This window comes from Zootoca vivipara, chromosome 6, assembly GCF_963506605.1.
Source record: "Zootoca vivipara chromosome 6, rZooViv1.1, whole genome shotgun sequence".
Taxonomy (NCBI): domain Eukaryota; kingdom Metazoa; phylum Chordata; class Lepidosauria; order Squamata; family Lacertidae; genus Zootoca; species Zootoca vivipara.
Genome location: NC_083281.1, coordinates 84,096,846 through 84,117,164, shown reverse-complemented (window position 1 = coordinate 84,117,164; position 20,319 = coordinate 84,096,846). Strand labels below are relative to the sequence as shown.

Below are 20,319 nucleotides of genomic sequence, written 5' to 3'. Positions count from 1 at the left end.
AGCTGAGTAATATATATAACTAATATATTTGTGAAATATGTATTTCATTAGCATTCTTACAAGGTCATGTGGTGTTCCAATCAGTGAAACAACATAGATTGGCATATTTAATCCAGATAGCAACTTCATCCTTGTCTCAAAAATGAATTGATTGCAAAGAAAAATTTTAAACTAGACTGAATCCCAGGTATTTGTATGAAATACCTCAGAAAGCCACTAGATGCCACTAATGATCTATAGTTTTTTTAAAAAATCAAATATAAATTTTTGTAATCTATATTCCTACCTCCTCCAAGAGTTTGTCATTTTCCAATACCTGTAGCAGGCCTCTCGTCATTATAACCTGCCATATCACACTGATGAAATAAGAAACCTTCTTGTTTGGAAATCAGATCACCACTTATGTTTGGGAAATTATAGCACAAGGGTGGCTAAGACTCAGGGCCATCACCAGACTTCTGGGGCAGGGCACGGTATCTTGGTATTTCATAGATCTATAGTCCAGATATGACTGTACCACTACCACCACAGACACTGCCCCAACCAAGGGGAAGGGAAAATGAGGATAATAACAACAATAGGGAGGGCAGAGAAGGGGGTGTTCACCAGTCCATTGATCCGGGGTGGTTTCTGGTTGCTTCGTTCGGCTGTGGTTGTTGCAGGGCTATCAATCTTTGGGGTGTGGATTTAGCTGTGGCTGCTTTGTAGTCTTGCGGGGTATTTTTGGCGGATGTGTTTTGTGAGTGAGATTTGGTTGTATTGATTTGCATTGTTGATTTGTTTCGTTTTGTGATTTCTTCTTCCCCTTTACTGTTGTCCATTCATTTGCTGTTGTTTCATCATGGTCATTATCTGATGGGTCTAGCGATTGTCATTCTGGTGGAACCGTTTCCTCCCTTATATGAGGACATCTAGTGAGGTCCTTCTTTGCATCCTTGAAGACTCCAACTACCAAGGTTTTTTTCTGTGGCAGCACCAGTAGCCAACAGCATGGTGAGGGATGTGACTTGAGTCAGTGCTGCATACCAGGATGGAGACTGGGAGGGGCACTGGACATGGTGCAAATGCTCCTCTCTCACTGTCCTTGTTTGCAGTTAGAGGGACAGGTGAACAGCACAACCCCAACACCATCTGCTATTAGGTGGTACTCCAGCTGCAGAGTTTTCCTTCAGTCTGTATACCTGGTGCCCACTCACCCATGATGCTCACTGGCTGACCATGGACCAGTCACTGCCTCTCAGTCTAACCTACTTCACAGGGTTGTTGTGGGGATTAAATTATTGTTGTGGGGATTAAATGAAGAGGAAGAACCATGTGCACCTCCTTGAGCACCTTGGAGGAAAAGGTAGGATATAAATGCAATAAACCAACAAAATACTCTTACAAGCTTTCAGCGTCAGCTAAGATTGGTTTTCTTATCCCAGGCATATGACCTTAATTTAGTGCATCTTTAACACTTAGATTTTGGAATTTTACTTGGGGTGATTTCATCGCAGCTCTGCTGTGAGGATGGGAAACCCAGGGATGCTGCACAGCACAAGGGCTTCTGTATTTGTGGACAAAACAGAGGATCTTGTACATTTATTTAATTACCATCCTTTAAAAAATGGAGAAATTTATTCAAGATGTGATTATAAGGCTTAATTTGATGTGTTCTTGCAGACACAGATTATGCAACATTCAAAGCAATTCTATTAGAGCTTCTGATAATCTTAGATTAAGATAGTTGCTGTTGTGCTCAGGTCCTACTTGCAGGTTCCCTACAGGCGTCTGGTTGGCCACTGAGAGAATAGGATGATCCATCACGGCAACTGCTTAAGTTCTTATTTCTTGTTTTGGGGGCTTGAGATTTTGGTCCTTCTATTATTATTATTAATAATAATATTAATATTTTACTAATTGCTCCTAGAGGGAACTGGGCTGGTGAAATAAAAGTCACAACATTTTCAAATAAGGATTAAAATGTTTATTTTAGCTCTTCTATAAGACATGACCACAACTTCTTTACAAAAAAATATATGCCCCAAACGTGACAACTAGAGAAAGTGCTGAAGATACAGAGAATAACCAGCAAGAAGAGGGAATGTTTTAGCTCTACAGTGTTTCCCACTTTCAAGTTCAGGATTTCCAATTTAAACCAGCAAGAAGAGGGAATGTTTTAGCTCTACAGTGTTTCCCACTTTCAAGTTCAGGATTTCTTCTAGGCATTGTATGATGAAGAGGAAACAGAGCCTCCATGTCCTGTCCAGTTGGTGTGGATAAATTCGCCTGGTTTTGACAACAGTTCGTAGGTGTGGGCACCAAAATAATCTCGTTGAGCCTTTGAGAAATTGCATACACATAGTTAGTGATCTAGGTTGCCGAAGTAACACAGTCAACTTTCAGTTGTTGCTAAATTCAAAGGAGGCACACTGAGGATTGCAGCCCATGTTAGTTATACTCTGAGCAAACAGACTGAAAATAATTGATGTCACTAACTTAGGCCCATTAATGTCAATGGATCTACTTCGAGTAGAATTTCGTTGGGGACAACTGAGAGGTCAAACCCATTGCCTCTACAGTAGAATCTGCATCAGTGTTGGTAAAACTAAAGAGGATCCTTTCAGTTCAGGGACGGAGAACCTGTAGCTCTCTAGATGTTGCTGGACTACAACTCCCATCATCCCTGGCTGGGGCTGATGAAAGATGGAGTCCAACAACAGCTGGAGAGCCTCAGGTTCCCTTTGCAGAGGGAAAACAGGTAAAAAATACTGCTGGAAGCTGCAGCCTGTATGGCACTTCCAATTTAAAACAGACAATGAGCAAACACGACAAAAGGGAAGGAGAGGAAAAGATGAAGGTAGGGATGATCATGAGCAAATGCAGCTACATGTGCTTAGAACATGGGTCCTTTGAGGAATCGAAATTAAGGGGGTTAACCCAAAGGCCACAAGGAAATGATGGAATTTAAGGAAGGCCTGGAGAGAGGGGGGGCACCTCAAATTGTGCTGGATACAGAGACATCAGGTGGGCATTACCATTGGCCTATGTGAGAACAGAATGTCAGACTAGATGGGCCCTTTGGCCTGATCCAGCAGCCAGGCTCTTATGTTAACTAGGGAAACGAGCAAAAGATCTGAACAGAGCAAAAAAGGTTGGAGAAGTTTCAGACACACATGCCAAAGTTGTTTTCGGACTGGCTTACCTGAATCAGGTTGGCTGGCAGAGTGTCATGCCTGTACCCATCATAGAAAGAAAGTGCAGTGGTGAAGCACGGCATTGGGATGCCAATTTGGACACCTGTGCTGATGGCACGTCGCCATGAGTCCTAAGGGAGGAATGACGTAAAAGTAGTAGTAGTCACCTTCTTAAAAGTTGTATTTGGCCAATGACCCTTCCTCCACTGGAAACATAGGGTTGTCTCTACCGCTGTCCTTGGGCAAGTGGGACAAAGTTCCCCCTCGCACAGTGGGACTTTGCCACCCTCTCCTTCCCAGCCCCCCACCTCTGCGCACCCTCAAAATCTGCTCCCAAGGGATGGACAATGGACAGCCATTCTGAGACTGTGGTGTATGTGAAGCTGTCCATAGCAATCAAAATTAAGTACTTTATCTCTTAACATACATACTCCACTTAAAAATGGTCAGGTACTTTCTAAAGCCTCATTCGCCTCATTCATTTAAAGCACTGCCATACCACTTCAGACAATTCTGGAAGCTGTAAGGTGCTGAGAGTTATTAGGAGAGACCCCACATTCACTGCACAGAAGCTGGGTTCTCAGAGTTGCTCCACAATCAGCCCCTCTTCAGGGAACAGGGAATTAACTCTCAGCACCCTTAAACTACAGCTCCCAGAATTTTTTTTTTGGGGGGGGGAAGCCATGATTGTTTAAAGTGGTATCATAGTGCTTTCCTTAAAAATACAAAGCAGTGTACAAAATAAATAATAATAATTTAAATATATGGTGTGTGTATGTGGTCTCTTCTTCCTGAAGTTACCTGGCAATTCTCTACTGCCGTCTTGAAAAAGTTGTCCAACAGTAGGTTCTGGAGATCAGGGCTTCGATCAAAAGCTTCTTTGATTTTCCCCAGGAACACACTATGCAGAAGGCATGCAAAATCAGTTAGTAGGATTTTTTCAAATCAGTGAGTAACCCAATGGGCCAGGAACCCAAAAATATTTGTGGACCAACATATTGTAATCAAGGGCAGGGATAACCGATGATGTTGTTGGACTCCAATTTCCATCAGCTAGCATGGCTAATACTCAATTCCCAGAGGAATTAGCAATCCCTCTTCCCATGCAAGTCTGGGAATTGTAGCTCTGAGAGGGGAGTAAAGGGGTCTTCCAGCACCCTTAACAGACTACAGCTCCCATAATTCTTTGGGGGAAGCAGTTTAAAGTGATATCATCGTGTTTTAACTGTGTATTGCAGATGGGGTCTGTGTCTACAAATTTATCACCCAGGGAAGAGTGCTAAAAAAAGTTTGGACTTCACTATGCCCATTTTAGAGATTGAGCAACTGATCCAGAAAACGAGAAGTTGCAGGCAGGAGCCCTTTCATTTCCTCTGCTGTGTCTCAATGGGAGAAACTTCCTCAAACTCAGAGCATAAGAAGTGGGAACAAATAATTACAAAAGGAGAGACAGAGGAAAGTAGAGGCAGAAGCACCCTTAACAAGCTATCGTTGCTAGAATTCTTTGGAGAATCCATGACTGTTTGAAGCGGTACGATACTGCTGTAGAGTGTAGGTGCAGCCTCAGTTAGAATCTCAACTTTTCGATTCAGTTGGTCTGAGCTCCAAATGAAGAGGATCATCTCCCTGTCAATCGACAGCCCCTGCTCTCCTATCTGTCTTACCTTCGGATGATGCATCCTCCCCGCCACATCAGGGCGATGGCACCATAATTCAGCGTCCAGCCAAACTCTTTTGCCGCTTGCCTCAGTAACATGAAGCCTTGCGTGTAGGAAATAATCTTTGAAGCATACAGGGCCTGCAAGGGAGCCGAGGGGCAGTGTCAAGATTTAGAAAGAGGCTTTCAAGCCAGGGGCTAGCTCCAGAGGGTGGCAAAGTCAGCCATTTGCTGAGCCACCAGAAACTGAGAAAGGACCCCATCAACCCAAACATGGGTTGTCATGGATCACGTTAGGTCAGAGTTAGTGTGAGGGAATGATTGGTTTGGACACCTCACCACGCATTCCAGATTAAAGGAACCCACTGAGCATGTCCTGAGTGAGGAAGCCTAGAATTCTGGAACACTGATACAATCTCTACAACAATTTGGACCTCAGACAATGGAAGTTCTTGTTGGAGACTATAATGCAGAATGATGCATCTTCCCCACACATAGGATAGTGAATCTCCAGAATTTTGTTGGGACTACGCTGGCCGTGTTGGGTGGGGGCTGATGGGAGTTGTAGTTTGACAACACCCAGAGGGCCACAAGGCTAGCCCACCCTGGCCTAACAACTCACTTTGCGGATGTCCTCCAGAAACGCCGCCTTATTCCCACTAAACTTAGGTGTGTTGGGTCCACTCAACAGCTTGCTAGCTTTCACTCTTTCGTCCTTGAGGGAAGACAGGCACCGAGCAAAGACAGCCTCACCTTTAGAGAAAGAAAAATCAAACACCATGGATGGCTAAACTGAAGCAATGGCAAACAGGAACACAGTACTGTTTGTACACAGGATATTGCTTTCTGAAACAACTCAAATTATCTTCACTAAAAAACTATTAGATATTACATAACTGGAGGCGGGACATAAAACGTACCCATTTGGGGCTTCCACCAAAGAATCCTGGGAACTGTAGTCTGTTAAGGGTGCTGAGAATTTTTAGAGGAACCACTTTTCCTCGCAGAGTTTCCTGGAAAGAGGGACTGATTTTTAAACCAATCTGGGAATTATTGCTCTGGGAGGAGAATAAGGGTCTCCTAACAACTTTCAGCACCCAAAACAAACTACAGTTCCTAGGATTCTTTGGGGGGGAGCTACAACTGATTAAACCAGTACCGTGGTGCTTTAAATGCATGGAGCCAAGGTGGTCTAAATGGCAGTTACTTCAGACTAAGCACACATAGCATTGTGCTGTAAGCAACCCCACCCCACAAAACAAACTACAATTCTAGATATCAACAGCAAACTCCGAGTGCCAATCCTTATGCATATAAAAGAGAACACAAACAAACACACAAATAGGGACTGTATCATCTGGCTTGGAGACACCCCAAGTTTTGCAGTGGTACAAGAAATATTTTTTTTAAAAAAACCCACTGAGAACAGAGTATATTAAACAGGAACGTAAAACTGATTGAGTGCTACAGGGGATTATTATTGCTATTAAAAATATATATTTTATCAGTCACTTTACTCACAAAAAGTGACCCAAAGTGACTTTGGGACATAACTGAGTAGTGCAGATGAAGACGTGAGTGGCTTGTGGAAGCCAGGAATGGAAGCAGTTGCCCCACTTGTAAGGACTGACTGCTGCCTGAAAGGCCTGGGCAGAGAAAGTGCAAACACACAAGATAAAAAAGTTCTTCAGATTTCCTGTGAGTGACTCATACTCTCACTGCCGCAGGTGCACTGTGGTTCCTCCACACTCTTGCAGTCGCAAAGGTAGCCCCTCCTTTCCCCCCACTTTCTTAGCCAACCAACATCCTTCTGCACTGTGAAGGGATGAGTCAGCTGCTTTAGAGCAGGAAATTGCAAGTCATGCTGATGTAGGAAGGAAACAGAAGGGGAGGGAGAAAGAAAAGCAAACCATACACCCAACCCTTTAGCAATTAACCTGGCAATGTTGGATGGTTTGCATAGAGATCACTGTGCTGCTTTGACCTTCCCTGAGGAGAGGAGGGGGTCATCCTAAGAGCCAAGCCTTGAACCCTACGTGGAGGGGGTTTGATATTTAAAGGAGGGGAGAATTGAAGAAAACAGTAGGAAGGGGGTGCTAAAGAAGAAAGACAGAGTTGATAACTTGTGGTAGAGAAGGTAGAGAAGATGCATTGCATATAAAAGGGTCCCTGGTTCAGTCCTCAGGATCGCCACTTTAAAAGGAGCTTATTTTGGAAAACTGGGAAGGATCCTTACCCAAGAATGTAGAGAACCATCGCCAGTCAGAACAGGAACATAGGAAGATGCCTTATACTGAATCACACCCTTGCTCCAGCTAGCTCGGTACTGTCAACACAGATGGGCAATAGCTCTCCAGGGTTTCAGACAGGAGATATTCCCAGCCCTACCTGGAGATGTTCTACCACTGAACTATGGCCCTTTGCCAGCCGTGAAACAGCACAGAAGTGTGAGTTTGGAGGATTCTGAGCTCACAAATAAACTTACTGGTTGTCAGGCATCAAACCAGTGTGATGTAGTGGCTAGTGTCAGGTCTTGAAGACCAGAGTTCAAATCCCCACTCAGTTCACTGGGTGACCTCGGGCCAGTCACAATCTCTCAGCCTAACCTACCTCACAGGGTTGTTGTTGAGGGTGAAATGGAGGAGAGAACCATGAATGCCACCTTGAATTCCGTTGACGAAAGGTAGTACAGAAATCTAAATAACAACAACAGACTCTTGGTGCCTCAACTCAGGTCTTTCAAGTAAACAAGGACTGCATCACATATCTCTGGGGACCCTGGCCCTCCCATCATTGCCACATTTTTGTGCAAATCTATTTACCAATTTACCAAGTTATTTACCAATTAGAGTGACAGGAACCCCGTACTCTAAAGCTGAGATAGCCGTCCACTTCCCTGTTCCCTTTTGCCCAGCACTGTCCCGGATCTTTGGGAGCAAATGCTTCCCATCAGCATCACGATACTTCAATATGTTTGCTGTGATTTCGATCAAGAAGGAGTCCAGTTCAGTCTTATTCCACTGCTCAAACACCTAAGGGCAAGGGAGACAAGGAGCAGAGAGATCAACAACCCCCTCCCTGAGACTGCAAGACTTTTTTTTTAGGACATGCAGTGCTCTGTGCTCTATAAACCTAATGCATTTGCTCTTAAGGAAATAGGAAGATGACTTTGTAGCTCTGCTGTACACCTCCACTGTTAGGGACTTCCCCTGCATGCAAAGACAGGTTTTGGTGGATTGAGCGGATGATTGTGGGTCCTGTAGTCGTCAAGGCAGTTTCTGCTGTAGAGGGAAACCTTTGGCCCTTCATAATGTTGATGGGCTACAACTCCCATCAGTCACAAGTCAGTCTAAGTCAGAGATGGGGAATTCCCATCAGCCTCAAGCAGCATGGCCAATGGTCAAGGATGTAGTCTGACAACATATGGAAGGCCCACAAGTATCCCATTCCACGACTAAAGGCTCCTGGGAACGCCATCTAGAAAAGGAGGCTCCCTGCTGTGTCTCTGTGGAAGTGCTGGCTCTGGCTTTTATTTAGACTTATTAAAACAGGGTCTTCACCCATCAGATTCAAGAGATTAGTTTGTCTTGTGGGCTCACCGCAGCCATCTCGTCATGGTCCATGCCTAGCACATCCTTCATGAGGTGGTAGGCTTCGCAGATTAGCTGCATGTCTCCATACTCAATCCCATTGTGCACCATCTTTACAAAGTGCCCAGACCCCTCGTCTCCCACCTGCCAGAGTCATAAGAGAGAAGAATAAAATGAATTATTATTATTAAGATTTATATACTGTTCTTCATGACAATATCTCAGAGCGGTTCACAAGGTAAAAAGACAAGTTTAAAAAAAACAAAAAAAAAACACCTCCCTCCCACAAACAGATATAAAAGACTTTAGAATATTAACCAGCCTTATAAAACCAAAAAAATACAAATACAAAATACATGTAACACTTAAGAACAATTTATAACAACCCCACCCCACAATAAACAAGTTAAAACCCCATTCCCATTAAAACCATAAAGATTTTAGCACCAGGAGGCTGGGCCACACCCGCATTCTACCCCCCCCCCAAAGTGCAGCCCCCAATGGGCTCGTCAACTTTGGAAAGGGTCTGTCTTCTCCCCTTTCTCTTGATGCGGGAGGGGAGGTGCTGGAGAACCTAGTAACGTTCCAAAAACGATTCACAAAGAGGGGCATCAGCTTGAAGAGTATCTCTAGGAGCATGCAGAGTGCATCATAAACATGTCAGCTCATCTTACCCAGTCGCAACAGGGTTCCCCAGTTCCTACTTTGGCTGCAATGCTCTGAAATATTGGTTTGATGTGAGGCCTGCAAAGAACCAAAAGGATGTTTGAAAACAAAGCAAACGCAACAGAAAGGACATCATGATTGGTTCACTGTCCTGACCATAACAGAGGCTAGGAGGGCAGAGACATGAGGTAGGGCATTATCAGTAGTGGCTCCCTACCTCTGAAACTCCCTTCCAATAGATAGTTGATCTGCCCCTACTACAGAAGCATTTAAGAAACATGTTCACTTGGCCAGGTGTTTGGATAAGGAAATACCTGTAATTATTTTGGGGGTGCAGTTGCTACAGATACCATTGCTGCTGTTTACTGTATCTCATCTGAGTTTGTGTTTTTAAAAATTTTTGTTTTATTGGCATCTACTATTTTATTGACTGCCCCAGGCAGGAGAAAGGATGAGACTGAAAAATGGTAAATGAGTACATACAAATGAAACATATATTTACTGCTTTGGTCCCTTCACAGGACCCAACTGAGAGAATGTGCATTTTTCAGTGGTGACTCCACGTCTGTGGAATGCTCTTCCCAAGGAAACACACCTGGCACCATCATTGTCTGACTTTAGGCCAAGACATTCATGTTTACCCAGCCTTTCAGTTATGTTTGGATCATACCTTGCTGTGATTTTTATTTTTATTGAGTGGTGTGGGAAAGGATTTGTCCTTTCTTACAGTTGAAGATGGAAATCTGTCTTATACTGAGACTACTGGTCCATCTAGCTCATTATTACCTACACTGACTGGCAGCTGCTCTCCAGGGCTTTCAGGCAGGGAGTTTCTCCCAGACCTACCTGGAGATGCTGCTGGGGACTGAACCTGGGACCTTCTGCATGCCAAGCAGGTGCTCTAGCACTGAGCCATGACCTTTCCCCTGTTGAGCACTTGGATGGGAACTTTTAGGAATTTTGGTTTATCTTATTTGTTTCATTGCTTCCCATGTTTTACAATCCGATCAAACACAAATTCCCAAAGTGATTTACAATGCAATAAAAACCATACACAGAACAATTAATTGCATATGTAAAAGCACTAAAACATTTGCTATATTTTAAAAAAATGGGAAAGCAGTATATGTGACTTTATATATGGGGTGGGGTAGGATTTGTCCTATGATGTTATTACAGGATGAACTGTTGTGGTTTAGTTGTTTAGTCGTGTCCAACTTCGTGACCCCATGGACAAGAGCATGCCAGGCACTCCTGTCTTCCACTGCCTCCTTCCACAGGATGAACACTTTGGGTCAATTAATGCCCTTTTTTCTTTTTGATGTACAGTGGTACCTCGGTTTATGAACACAATTGGTTCCGGAAGTCTGTTCATAAACTGAAGCGTTCATAAACTGAAGCGAACTTTCCCATTGAAAGTAATGGAAAGTGAATTAATCCGTTCCAGATGGGTCTGCGGCGTTCGTAAACCGAGGTGTTCATAAACCGAGGTTCCACTGTATTCTGGATTTTGTATCATGTACATTTTCATAATTGTAAATAGCCTTGAGAAACCTTTGCATTAAGCAACAAATAAATGCATTAAATCATTATCGTCATCACTTACCATGCCTCTTTGGCTCCCCCTGGCATAAGTGAAGGGCCGTACCTGGCGCCCTCTTCGCCGCCGCTAACCCCGCTCCCAACAAACAAGATGCCCTTCTCCTTGAGCTCCTTGCAACGCCTCTGGATAGGAAAAGAAGGGAGACTCGTTTCTCGAAAAAGAGGATTATGGGGGCAAAAGCACTGCATTCTCTACTTAGGGCAACGTATATCTCACAAAAGAGAAAGAAAATATATCTGACTCTGGTACCAGTTAAAAGCTACAAAACGTCTTGAAACTTAAAATTCTGCACCTAGTAAGATTTCCTTTGCATCTGGCTTAACAGACATTGGTGGGCTTAGAGCATGGAGGTAAATAACCCCTGGATGGTTAAGTCCAGTCAAAGGTGACTATGGACTCATCTCGCTTGCAGGCCGAGGGAGCCGGCATTTGTACACAGGCAGGTAATGTAGCCAGTGTGACTAAACAGCTTTTTGCGCAACGGAACACCATGACGGAAGCCAGAGAATGGAGGGCCTGGCTTCCAATCCTTGCTCAAAACTCATTGATGAGCCTTTGGGCAAATTTGAGAGGTGGGATATAAGAAGCTGCAGTTTTATAAAATACTAGGGGCTGCACCCCTACTTACTTTGCTCACCAATCCCATCCTTCTCAAAGCCACCCGCTGGTTGCACAAAAAACTGCAGCGTGACATCCTTAGGAAAATATATATTACCGGTAGGAGATAAATGTCTTGCAAACAAACCCTAACCAACCAACCCCACAGGTCTGTTTATGAAGATAAAGTTAGCTCCCACATATCCTCTTGAACTCCTTGGAGTATACAAGTAGGATACAAATGGGCACCATACATACTGTGCTATCTCTATATTCAGAATTCCCTCCATCAATAATGATGTCTCCGGCACTCAGCAGTGGCACCTGTAAAGTAAAGAGACAGTGTTACATCAGAAGAGTAATGGCCTATCAGATCCAGCTAATCAAATGCCTTTGGGAAGCCCATGAAAAGGGCACATTGGCAGCAGCCCTTCCCCACTATTCTTCCTCAATGACTGGTACCAAGAGAGGTTTACTCTGAATCTAGTGACAGGTGCCCATCTGCAGAGAGTTGCTGGATCAGACCAAAAAACCTATCTAATCCAGTGGAACATCTCCTGGGAGGGCTATGAGGCATCCTCAAATGAGATCCTGGAGGGCCACAGCCAGTTAGTGCAGAAAATAGTGAGCTAGATGGACTAGTGGTCTGACTCAGTATAAGGCAGCTTCATAGGGCCATAGCTCAGTGGTAGAGCATCTGCTTTGTACGTAGAAGGTCTCTGGTTCAATCCCCAATGGCATCCCCTGCCTGAAATCGTAGAAAGCTGCTGCCAGTGAGAGTTAGACAATATTGAGCTAGTTGGACCAATTGTCTGATTAGGCACCTTCTTATGTTTCCTTCTTCAACTAAAATATTACTGAATTTTAGAGCAGGAAGTGTCTGTGTCTTGGAAACAGTGTTAGAAACTCAGATATATAAGCTAGGCATCAAATGGCTCCTTAAACCAAGGTTATGGTTGCCAAAATGGAATATCTAGTTGCTATTTTTCAGCAAGATGGCTCTAAAGTCTTATTTTTCAAATGATGGACTGACTGTGATTGATTCACAGTCAAACATCTGGCTAGTTCAGGTGACAACTTTGAGCTAGGTTAAGAGTTTTCAGGACAAAGAAGAAAAGTCACTTGATCCACATATATACTTTTCCAACTTCGTTTTCTTAATGGTGACTGCTCCTGTTCAGGCTGCACAGAAAAAGCATTTTTGTTCCAGAAATCAATTCTGATTGTGCAGATAAAATATACAACATATCATGAGAAACATAGTAAGCTGGCTCAGACCACCTAGCTCAACATTATCTATACTGACTGGTAGTGCCTTTCTAGGATCTGGAGATGTCAGGGACTGAACCTGAGACCTTCCACAAGCAAAGCAGGAGCTCTGCCACTGAGCCCCAGCCCTTCTCCACAGGGAGGAAAGGCTCAGCCAGCCCTAGCATTGGCCAATCCATAGAATTCTGGAAAGGGGCATCATTTGTAAAATAAGAGGCAGTTGGTCAAGGATGGGAGGAAGAGATCTGCTCACCAGCTTGTTGATGAAGTCATCCACAGCGCTCCCAGCCTTGACAAGCAGGATGATCTTCCGGGGTTTCTTCAGCTTGGAGACCATTTCTTCCAAAGAGTGGGCCCCAATGACTTTAGTGCCCTTGGCTTCATTTGCCATGAAGTCATCCACTTTGGATACCGTTCGATTAAATGCACAGACCTAGAAGAGGGTAAGAGAGAGGGATTTCACTGGGAGACAGTAGAGCTGATGCCTTTTCTGAAATGCATCCCCCTATACCTGGTTTTCTAATGGGTTTGTGCCAGGGACTAGGAAGTTATTTTCAGACTCTAAGAACCAAAAGGACAAGACACCTGCATGTTCATTTCCATTGTTTCCCCCCATTTAACATGAAAAATGAAAGGCTTGGTTTGAATGGATTTAACCTGGTGTGCAGGACATTAAAAATAATAATAACCTTTCAATGTATACAGGTTTAGCCAGGTTCTCACACACACACCAGCACTTCCTGCTGAGCAATTGTCTGCAGAGATCGCTCAAAACAGTAAGCCAATCTACGTTCTGTCATTTAAGGTACTCAAGCAAGTAAGAAAACAAGGAAAGACAAGGCCTCCCACTAAATCAAGAACCTGAAGTCCTCCGGATGTTGGTGGACTCCATCTCCCATCAGTCCCAGTCTAGCATGACTAATTCTTGGGGATGATGGGAGCTGCATTCCAGCAACACCTGGTTCGCCCAAAGTTCCTTGCCTCTACCCTAAATCCCCTTCCTCGCCTTCTTGTTTCAAACTTTTCTTATCTCCACATTCATACCTTTCTTACCACCAGCAGATTTACTATATAGCCAATGGATATAATTAATTAATTATATTTATATCCTGCTCTTCCTCCCAAAGGAGCCCAGGGTAACAAACCCAGAAACTATAAAGCAATAAAAACATCTACACTGCGGATGCAGACTAGGAAAGATCTCTACTTAATTAGAAGAGGAAGGTCTTTAGCAAGCGCTGAAAACACCACCATCAGCCTGTCTGATTTTCAATGGGAGACAATTCCAAAAGGCAGGGGCCACCACACTAAAGGCCCAGCCCCTACACTGTGCAGAATGGGTCTCTCTCTGTTGGGTATATAAAGGGTGAGAAGATTTATCAGGTATCCTGGTCCTAGGCTGTATAGGGATTTATATACCAAAATCTAGAACTTAGCCCAGTAAGTAGCTAATACGCCACAGATGACTGATTTGGGAGATTTTGATCCTGCCTTTCTGTTCCAATAAGCTGGGAAGTCCAACCATCACAAATGAACACAGCTGTAATCTAGAAACATCTGGAGAACCAAAGGACCCCCGCCCCTGTCTTCAAGCTTCTGCCCTAAGATCTCCCTTCCGCGTTCTATACAGTACCTAGCAGAAAGAGCGAGAGAGAGTCTGTGATAAATAATTGCTTAGCAGTTAAAACTTCACACCGGGCATTTCCACTCACCACGAAGCCGTGGTCGTTCATGTTGAGGATGAGGTTCTGGCCCATGACGGCCAGTCCAATCAAGGCGATGTCTGCTCTGAAAAGGGGGAAGAACAGACAAGGATGCTTACACTTCCCAGAATGGTTTAACAATCAATCCCTCTTTCCAGGATTCTTTGGGGGAAGCCATGGCTGTTTAAAGTGGTATGATGCTGCTTTAAATGTACAGTGCAGGTGGGGCCTGTGACACCCAGGCAAGGGTGCCAAGGAACAGGGAAGGTTGCAGTTTAAAAACCCAGGCAGTGCTTCTTATCCTTGCACCAGCCAGGACTGTGTTGTGTCAATCTTAGAGATTGAGCAACTAGATCTAAAAAATGAGACGTTACAGGCTTCTAGAAGCCCTTTCATTTCCTAGCTGTGCCTCAACAATATGGGAGAGACTTCCTCAAACTCAGAGGGATTACATGTGTAAGGAAGAAGAAATAATTATGGAAGAAAAGCAGAAACAGAAGCAAATGGAGGTAGAAGCATAGGAACCTAGAAGGCTGCCTTATGCAGAGTCAGATCCTTGTTCCATCTAACACAGGACTGTCTGCAGTACACTGACAGACAGCAGCTCTCTAGGGTCTCAGATTGTAGCCTTAGTCAACCCAACCTGGAAATGCAAAGGATTTAACCATGGACTTTCTGCATGTAAAGCAGATGCTCTACCACTGAGCTATCACCCTTCCCCAGAGTGGATTTGTAGTCCCAGGAACCAGCAACAGCTACAATAATAAAACCTCAGGGATTAAATCCTGAGCTTGGCCCAACTTGCACAACACACCTGTGGAGTCTTTCACATGGAATTAAGCCAGCCAAGTGTTACCAAAACTGGTCACCCCTCTGGCAACTCTCTCCACACCCACACCACCCCCTCTGCCTTGGGCAATGTCTCTTTGTTTCTCTTTACATCTTCTTAAGCCTTGTCCAAACAATTAGCAAAGAAGGCAGTCCTCTGCTTGGGCTGTACCACTTCAGATGTGTGTGTGGGGGGGGGGGAGCCCTCATGCCTGAAAGCTACAGTATGTGCAAGCGCTCACTTTGAATCCCTGTAAGTCCTAAGCTAGAAAGCCCAGAAGGAAAAGTCAGGCCTAGAAACAATGCAAACAGGACTAAGCATTGATGACAATGACCAGAGGCTGCATTCAACATTAGTCCTCCTCAGAGTAGACACCACTGGAATTAATAGATATGGGTAATGGAGGCCAATTGATTTCAATGGGTCTACTGGGAGAAGACTTAGCTGGAGACAATGCCAGGAGCTGTGAAGTATGGATGGTCAGATGGAAAATATATTTTAAAATGTGATTCTGCCCAAGCCACACCACTCACTGGCCTCCTTCCCAGTGATTTTACCGGGCTGGTAGATGTTCTTGAACTGGGATATCATTTGATTGCCAGAACAGAGGATGGAGGTGGGGTGGGGCCACACATCACTGGTGTGTGGGCCTCAGAAGGAAATGTGGCTCTTGGGCCAATGAAGGTTCTTCACCCCTGCATTAACTCATTGCAATCCTTGCAATAATCCTGCACAACCTGTTTTTATACAAACCTATGGAGAACCCACACATTGTGGAATACTGTGCACTGCTCTGGTAACCTCACCTCAGAAAGGACTTTTTAAAAGGTTCAGACAAGGGCAAGCAAAATGATCAAGGGGCTGGAGCAACTTCCCTGTGAGGAAAGGTTACAACATTTGGGGCTGTCCAGTTTAGAGAAGAGTAAGAAGGAACTCAACAGAGGCATGTAAAATTGTGCAAGGTGTGGAGAAAGCGGACAGAGGAAATTTATCTCTCTCCCTCTCTCATAGCACTAGAACTTGAGACTGAATGTTGGAAGATTCAGCACAGACAAAAGAATGGCCTTTTTTACACATCACATGGTTAAACTTTGGAACTTGCTCCCACAGGAGGCAAGGGTGGCCAACAACCTAGATGGCTTTAGAAGAGAATTTCAGAATCACACAAAGGAGAAGGATATCACAAATTCTGTGTCCACTGCTGGGAGTCAATATGCCTCTGAATACCAGTTGCTGAGGCTCACAAGTGAGAAAAGTTGCTGTTGCACTCAGGTCCTGCTTGCAGGCTTCCGCTTGAGGCATCTTATTGGTCACTGGCAGAACAGGATGTTGGATTAAATGGGCCTTTGGCCTGATCCAGCAGTCAGACTTTTCTTATTATGTATTGTTAAAGCATGTGCGACATGCCTCCCTATGCTCTGATCATTTATTTAATTAATTGATTTCATCTCACCAGTTGATCAGAGCAAAAGGAAGTTGACTTATGAGGAGTTGGGCAAGTGGTTCATCCAGCTGCAGACACTGACTGGCAGTGGCTCTCCAAGGTATCAGGCAGAGAATCCCTCCCAGCCCTAAGGGGAGATGCAAGAGACTGAACATGGGACCTTCGCATGGAAAGTGAGTGCTCTGCCACTGAGCCACACTCCTTTCCAATTTACACAAAAGATTAAAAAGGTAAAGGTAAAGGGGCCCCTGACCATCAGGTCCAGTCGTGTCCGACTCTGGGGTTGCGGCGCTCATCTCGCTCTATAGGCCGAGGGAGCCGGCGTTTGTCCGCAGACAGTTTCCGGGTCATGTGGCCAGCATGACAAAGCTGCTTCTGGCGAACCAGAGCAGCGCACGGAAACGCCGTTTAGCTTCCCGCCGGAGCGGTCCCTATTTATCTACTTGCACTTTGATGTGCTTTCGAACTGCTAGGTGGGCAGGAGCTGGGACCGAGCAACGGGAGCTCACCCCGTTGCAGGGATTCGAACCGCCGATCTTCTGATCAGCAAGCCCTAGGGTCTGTGGTTTAACCCACAGCGCCACCTCCATGCAGCTGAGATTAGCCCAGAAGCCAGAACATCCAACTTGAACCCATCCCGATTTCTAAGGAAAGGCTCAAGAGGCTGAAGATTTTCATTTCTAAGGCTCAACCTTAAAAAAAAAAAGATAAATTAAAAAAAACCTGCCTCCTCAACCAATCACCATGTAGCCACAATTAGCAACGATTTGATATATTTTTTTTCCTTTTTAAAAAGAAAAAACAATACTTTTCCCGATCAGAAGATGATCCCACCCCACAGACATAAAGCCCCAGGATCTATTTGTCATGTGAAGGCTCAGTCCTGCAAAACGTGAATCAGTCTGCTGCAGAAAGAAATGGGGTTCAGTTTGGCAGCCCAACTCCCCAAGGGACTCTGAGTCACCCAAGTCAATGATCAGTCAGAGAAGAATGGATGGAGACAGGAACCAGTTGAGGGAAAGCAAGGAATACCTTTATTTTCCTGCTGCAACAGAGCCCCCCTCCCGCCCCACAAGGAGGTGAGGACCCGGAGCTAACAAGCCGTAGAAATGCATCTGAGTACCTACAGAGTAAGGGACCCAGGTGGCGCTGTGGTTAAACCACTGAGCCTAGGGCTTGCTGATCAGAAGGTCGGCGGTTCGAATCCCTGTGACGGGGTGAGCTCCTGTTGCGGGAAGGTAAACGGCGTTTCCACGTGCTGCTCTGGTTTGCCAGAAACGGCTTTGTCATGCTGGCCACATGACCTGGAAGCTGTACGCCGGCTCCCTCGGCCAATAATGCGAGATGAGCGCGCAACCCCAGAGTCGGTTACGACTGGACCTAATGGTCAGGGGTCCCTTTACCTTTACCTTTACCTTTACCTACAGAGTGCTTACCCTCCCCACCCACCCCTTGGATGAACCCCACTGACTGAGCTCAGTGCAAACGTCCCTCCGAGGAAAGCCTGGCAGTGCACTCCCTTCTCTTGCATGGGAGTAAGCTTCCTGGAACCGAATGAAGCTTCCTTACTGCGACCCTGCGCACGCTGCTTACTCGGGAGTCAGCCCACCGACCCAGCAGCCTCTCCATTGAGCTCAGCGAGATGCACTTCACTTCCGCATCACCGTGTGATCTTGATCTGGTCTGCTTTACGCACGCTAACTTGGAAGGGAGCCTCGCCGAAGTCAGTGGGGTGCCTCCAACTCAGAGGAGGCCCGCTGAAGTTAATCCATGGCCATTAATTACGGTCTACTCCAGAGTAGCCCGATGAGATTTACTCGCCTAGGAGCAAACCTTCCCCGCCTTGAACTCATCGGTCATTTACTCGTGCGCGTAACTCAGCATTGCCAAGCGAGCCCCGCTAACCCTCCCCAAAATGCCCCCCAATACTTACTGGGCCATGGCGGCGACTCAGGCGGCTTAACTGCAGCTGAGACGAGAAAGGCAGGCGACTGGCGCTCCCAAAGAGGCTTCCACTTGGAGCGGACCGGCCTAGGCCAGCCCACCGCAGGGAGGGGCCAGACCTAGCCCGGCCCAAAGGTCTGCTGATCGGCTCAGGCGGACGGCGAGCATCGCCCTTTAAAGGCACAGGCTTCTACCTTTCCATCCCTCTGTTGCGGTCGGATGGGAAATTTTTTGTTTTTATTCTCTCTCTTTTTTTGGCAACGGTTCCAAATCATGCATTCGAGGAAGGGTAGTTCGCCGCTTCCCTTTCCCTCTCTCTCGGGCTGTAAGGGTTTATGCACTCATCGAAGTGAACAAGGCTTCCCATCACTACCATGAATGGCACCATATTTAAATAGACTTGGGCGTATCTGCGATCTTGCCTCTTGCTTGCCAGATGTGTGCAAAGGTAAGCCACATCCTTACTCCACCTGCTTTTGTCTCTGACCCCATCAGCACTATGCATTCAAAGCTCTGACATACCACTTTAAGCAGTATGGCTTTCCCCGAAGGATCCTGGGAACTGTGGTTAAGGGTGCTGGGAGTTGTGAAGAGACTTTATTCCCTTCCCAGAATGACAATTCCCAGTGTTCCCTGGGAGGAAGAACTGATTGTTAAACCTCTCTGGGGACTGGCTCTAGGAGGGGAACAGCAGTCTCCAAACAACTCTCAGGACCCATAACAAGTCAGATTCCAGGATTCTTTGGAGGAAGCCTTGACTGTTGAAAGTGGTATGGTAGTGCTTTGAAAGTCAGTGCAAATGGGGCCTTTGTTTGTGATCTTGCCCAGTGCGCACTAATGTAAAGCCTCCAGAAAGTTCCCTGAAAGGGAATATGAGCTTCAAGCTGAAAAAAGTTTCCCACCTGTCAAAAATATTGGATGGATTTGCAGTCAAACAAATGCAAAGCTGGTGTCCCACCACGGAGTTGTGACTACCGGTATTCCTACAGAAGCAAGTTTCATGAGGTGGAAACAGTACTTTATGGGAGGAGAGAGGGAGAAAGGGGTCTTTATGAATCCCCAACACTCCCCACACCCCACAGAATATTATTAAAGCAGTAGCAGGAGGTTGAAGAGCTCTGGTCTTCCTGGACCAATCAGAGGCAGCTTCTTACATTGAGCAGCAGATGTTCGGCTGCTGAACCACCAAACACAGCAGCACACGCATGTCATTCCAGGCACATGGTTTTATACACACATATGCTCAGAGTGCCAGAGGCATGTTCACAATGGCAATTTCTAACTTGTGTGGCATGGTCCCTCTGGATTTCTCTTCCTTGTTTCTGGAGGTTATGTAACTTAAATCCCTTTGACAAGATCAGACAGTTCCCTGTTTGAAGTTTCCTTGCTGGGTGTTTTCAGAAATTTGACCTAGGGTAATTGCAGGAAGCCTGTTTATTCAGCATTCATTCTGATCTGTTTGCAGTGAAATTATTTGACACTGGTTATTTCATGAGCATTCATTCCAATTTGTTTGCAAGGGGCTTAGATGACCATTGCATCAAAGCAAGAGTTATGCCACAATCCCTAGCACATTTCTCCATCACTTTCCTTACCACAGTATTTAGTCCAGTATTTAGGGGAAATGAGCTTGTTGCGCAAGACCTCCCCATCAGCTGTAATTGGGTTACCTGGATTTGCCGGTATGTGGTGTAGTGGTGTGTTGGATTAGGGCCTGGAAGATGAGGGTTAGTCAGTGACTTTGGGTCAGTTATAGGCTCTCAGCCTAACTTAATTCATGGATTGTTATGGGAAGTAGGCAAACGGGACCTGAACACAAGCACACACTCCCCTTCTGTGGT

At 45.4% G+C, this 20,319-nt stretch overlaps 1 protein-coding gene across 2 annotated transcripts; it reads right to left on the bottom strand.

The window, feature by feature from the left end:
• Nucleotides 1-1,943: 1,943 nt before the first annotated feature.
• Nucleotides 1,944-18,586, bottom strand: PGD (phosphogluconate dehydrogenase). 2 transcript variants are annotated; one of them, XM_060276230.1, is made up of 14 exons: nucleotides 18,468-18,586; nucleotides 14,271-14,346; nucleotides 12,812-12,991; nucleotides 11,548-11,613; nucleotides 10,696-10,814; nucleotides 9,098-9,167; nucleotides 8,433-8,567; nucleotides 7,676-7,865; nucleotides 5,456-5,586; nucleotides 4,841-4,974; nucleotides 3,978-4,077; nucleotides 3,185-3,307; nucleotides 2,199-2,320; nucleotides 1,944-2,128 (listed from the first exon to the last, which is right to left on the bottom strand). In XM_060276230.1, the coding sequence occupies exons 1-13, from the start codon at nucleotides 18,473-18,475 to the stop codon at nucleotides 2,201-2,203; spliced, it is 1,452 nt and encodes a 483-aa protein (XP_060132213.1). In that variant the 5' UTR covers nucleotides 18,476-18,586; the 3' UTR covers nucleotides 1,944-2,128; nucleotides 2,199-2,200. The 2 variants fall into 2 exon arrangements, with proteins under 2 accessions (XP_060132213.1, XP_034974222.2); XM_035118331.2 differs by having other exon boundaries at nucleotides 1,944-2,320.
• Nucleotides 18,587-20,319: the final 1,733 nt, after the last annotated feature.

Bases quoted from the DNA above. Each gene is read 5' to 3' on its own strand.
- PGD (XM_035118331.2), bottom strand. The intron at 12,992-14,270 runs GTGAGTGGAAAT...ACCCTCTTCTAG, and splicing joins TGAACGACCACGGCTTCGTG to GTCTGTGCATTTAATCGAAC. The intron at 9,168-10,695 runs GTAAGTGATGAC...GGTTCTTTGCAG, and splicing joins GGGGGAGCCAAAGAGGCATG to GCCTCACATCAAACCAATAT.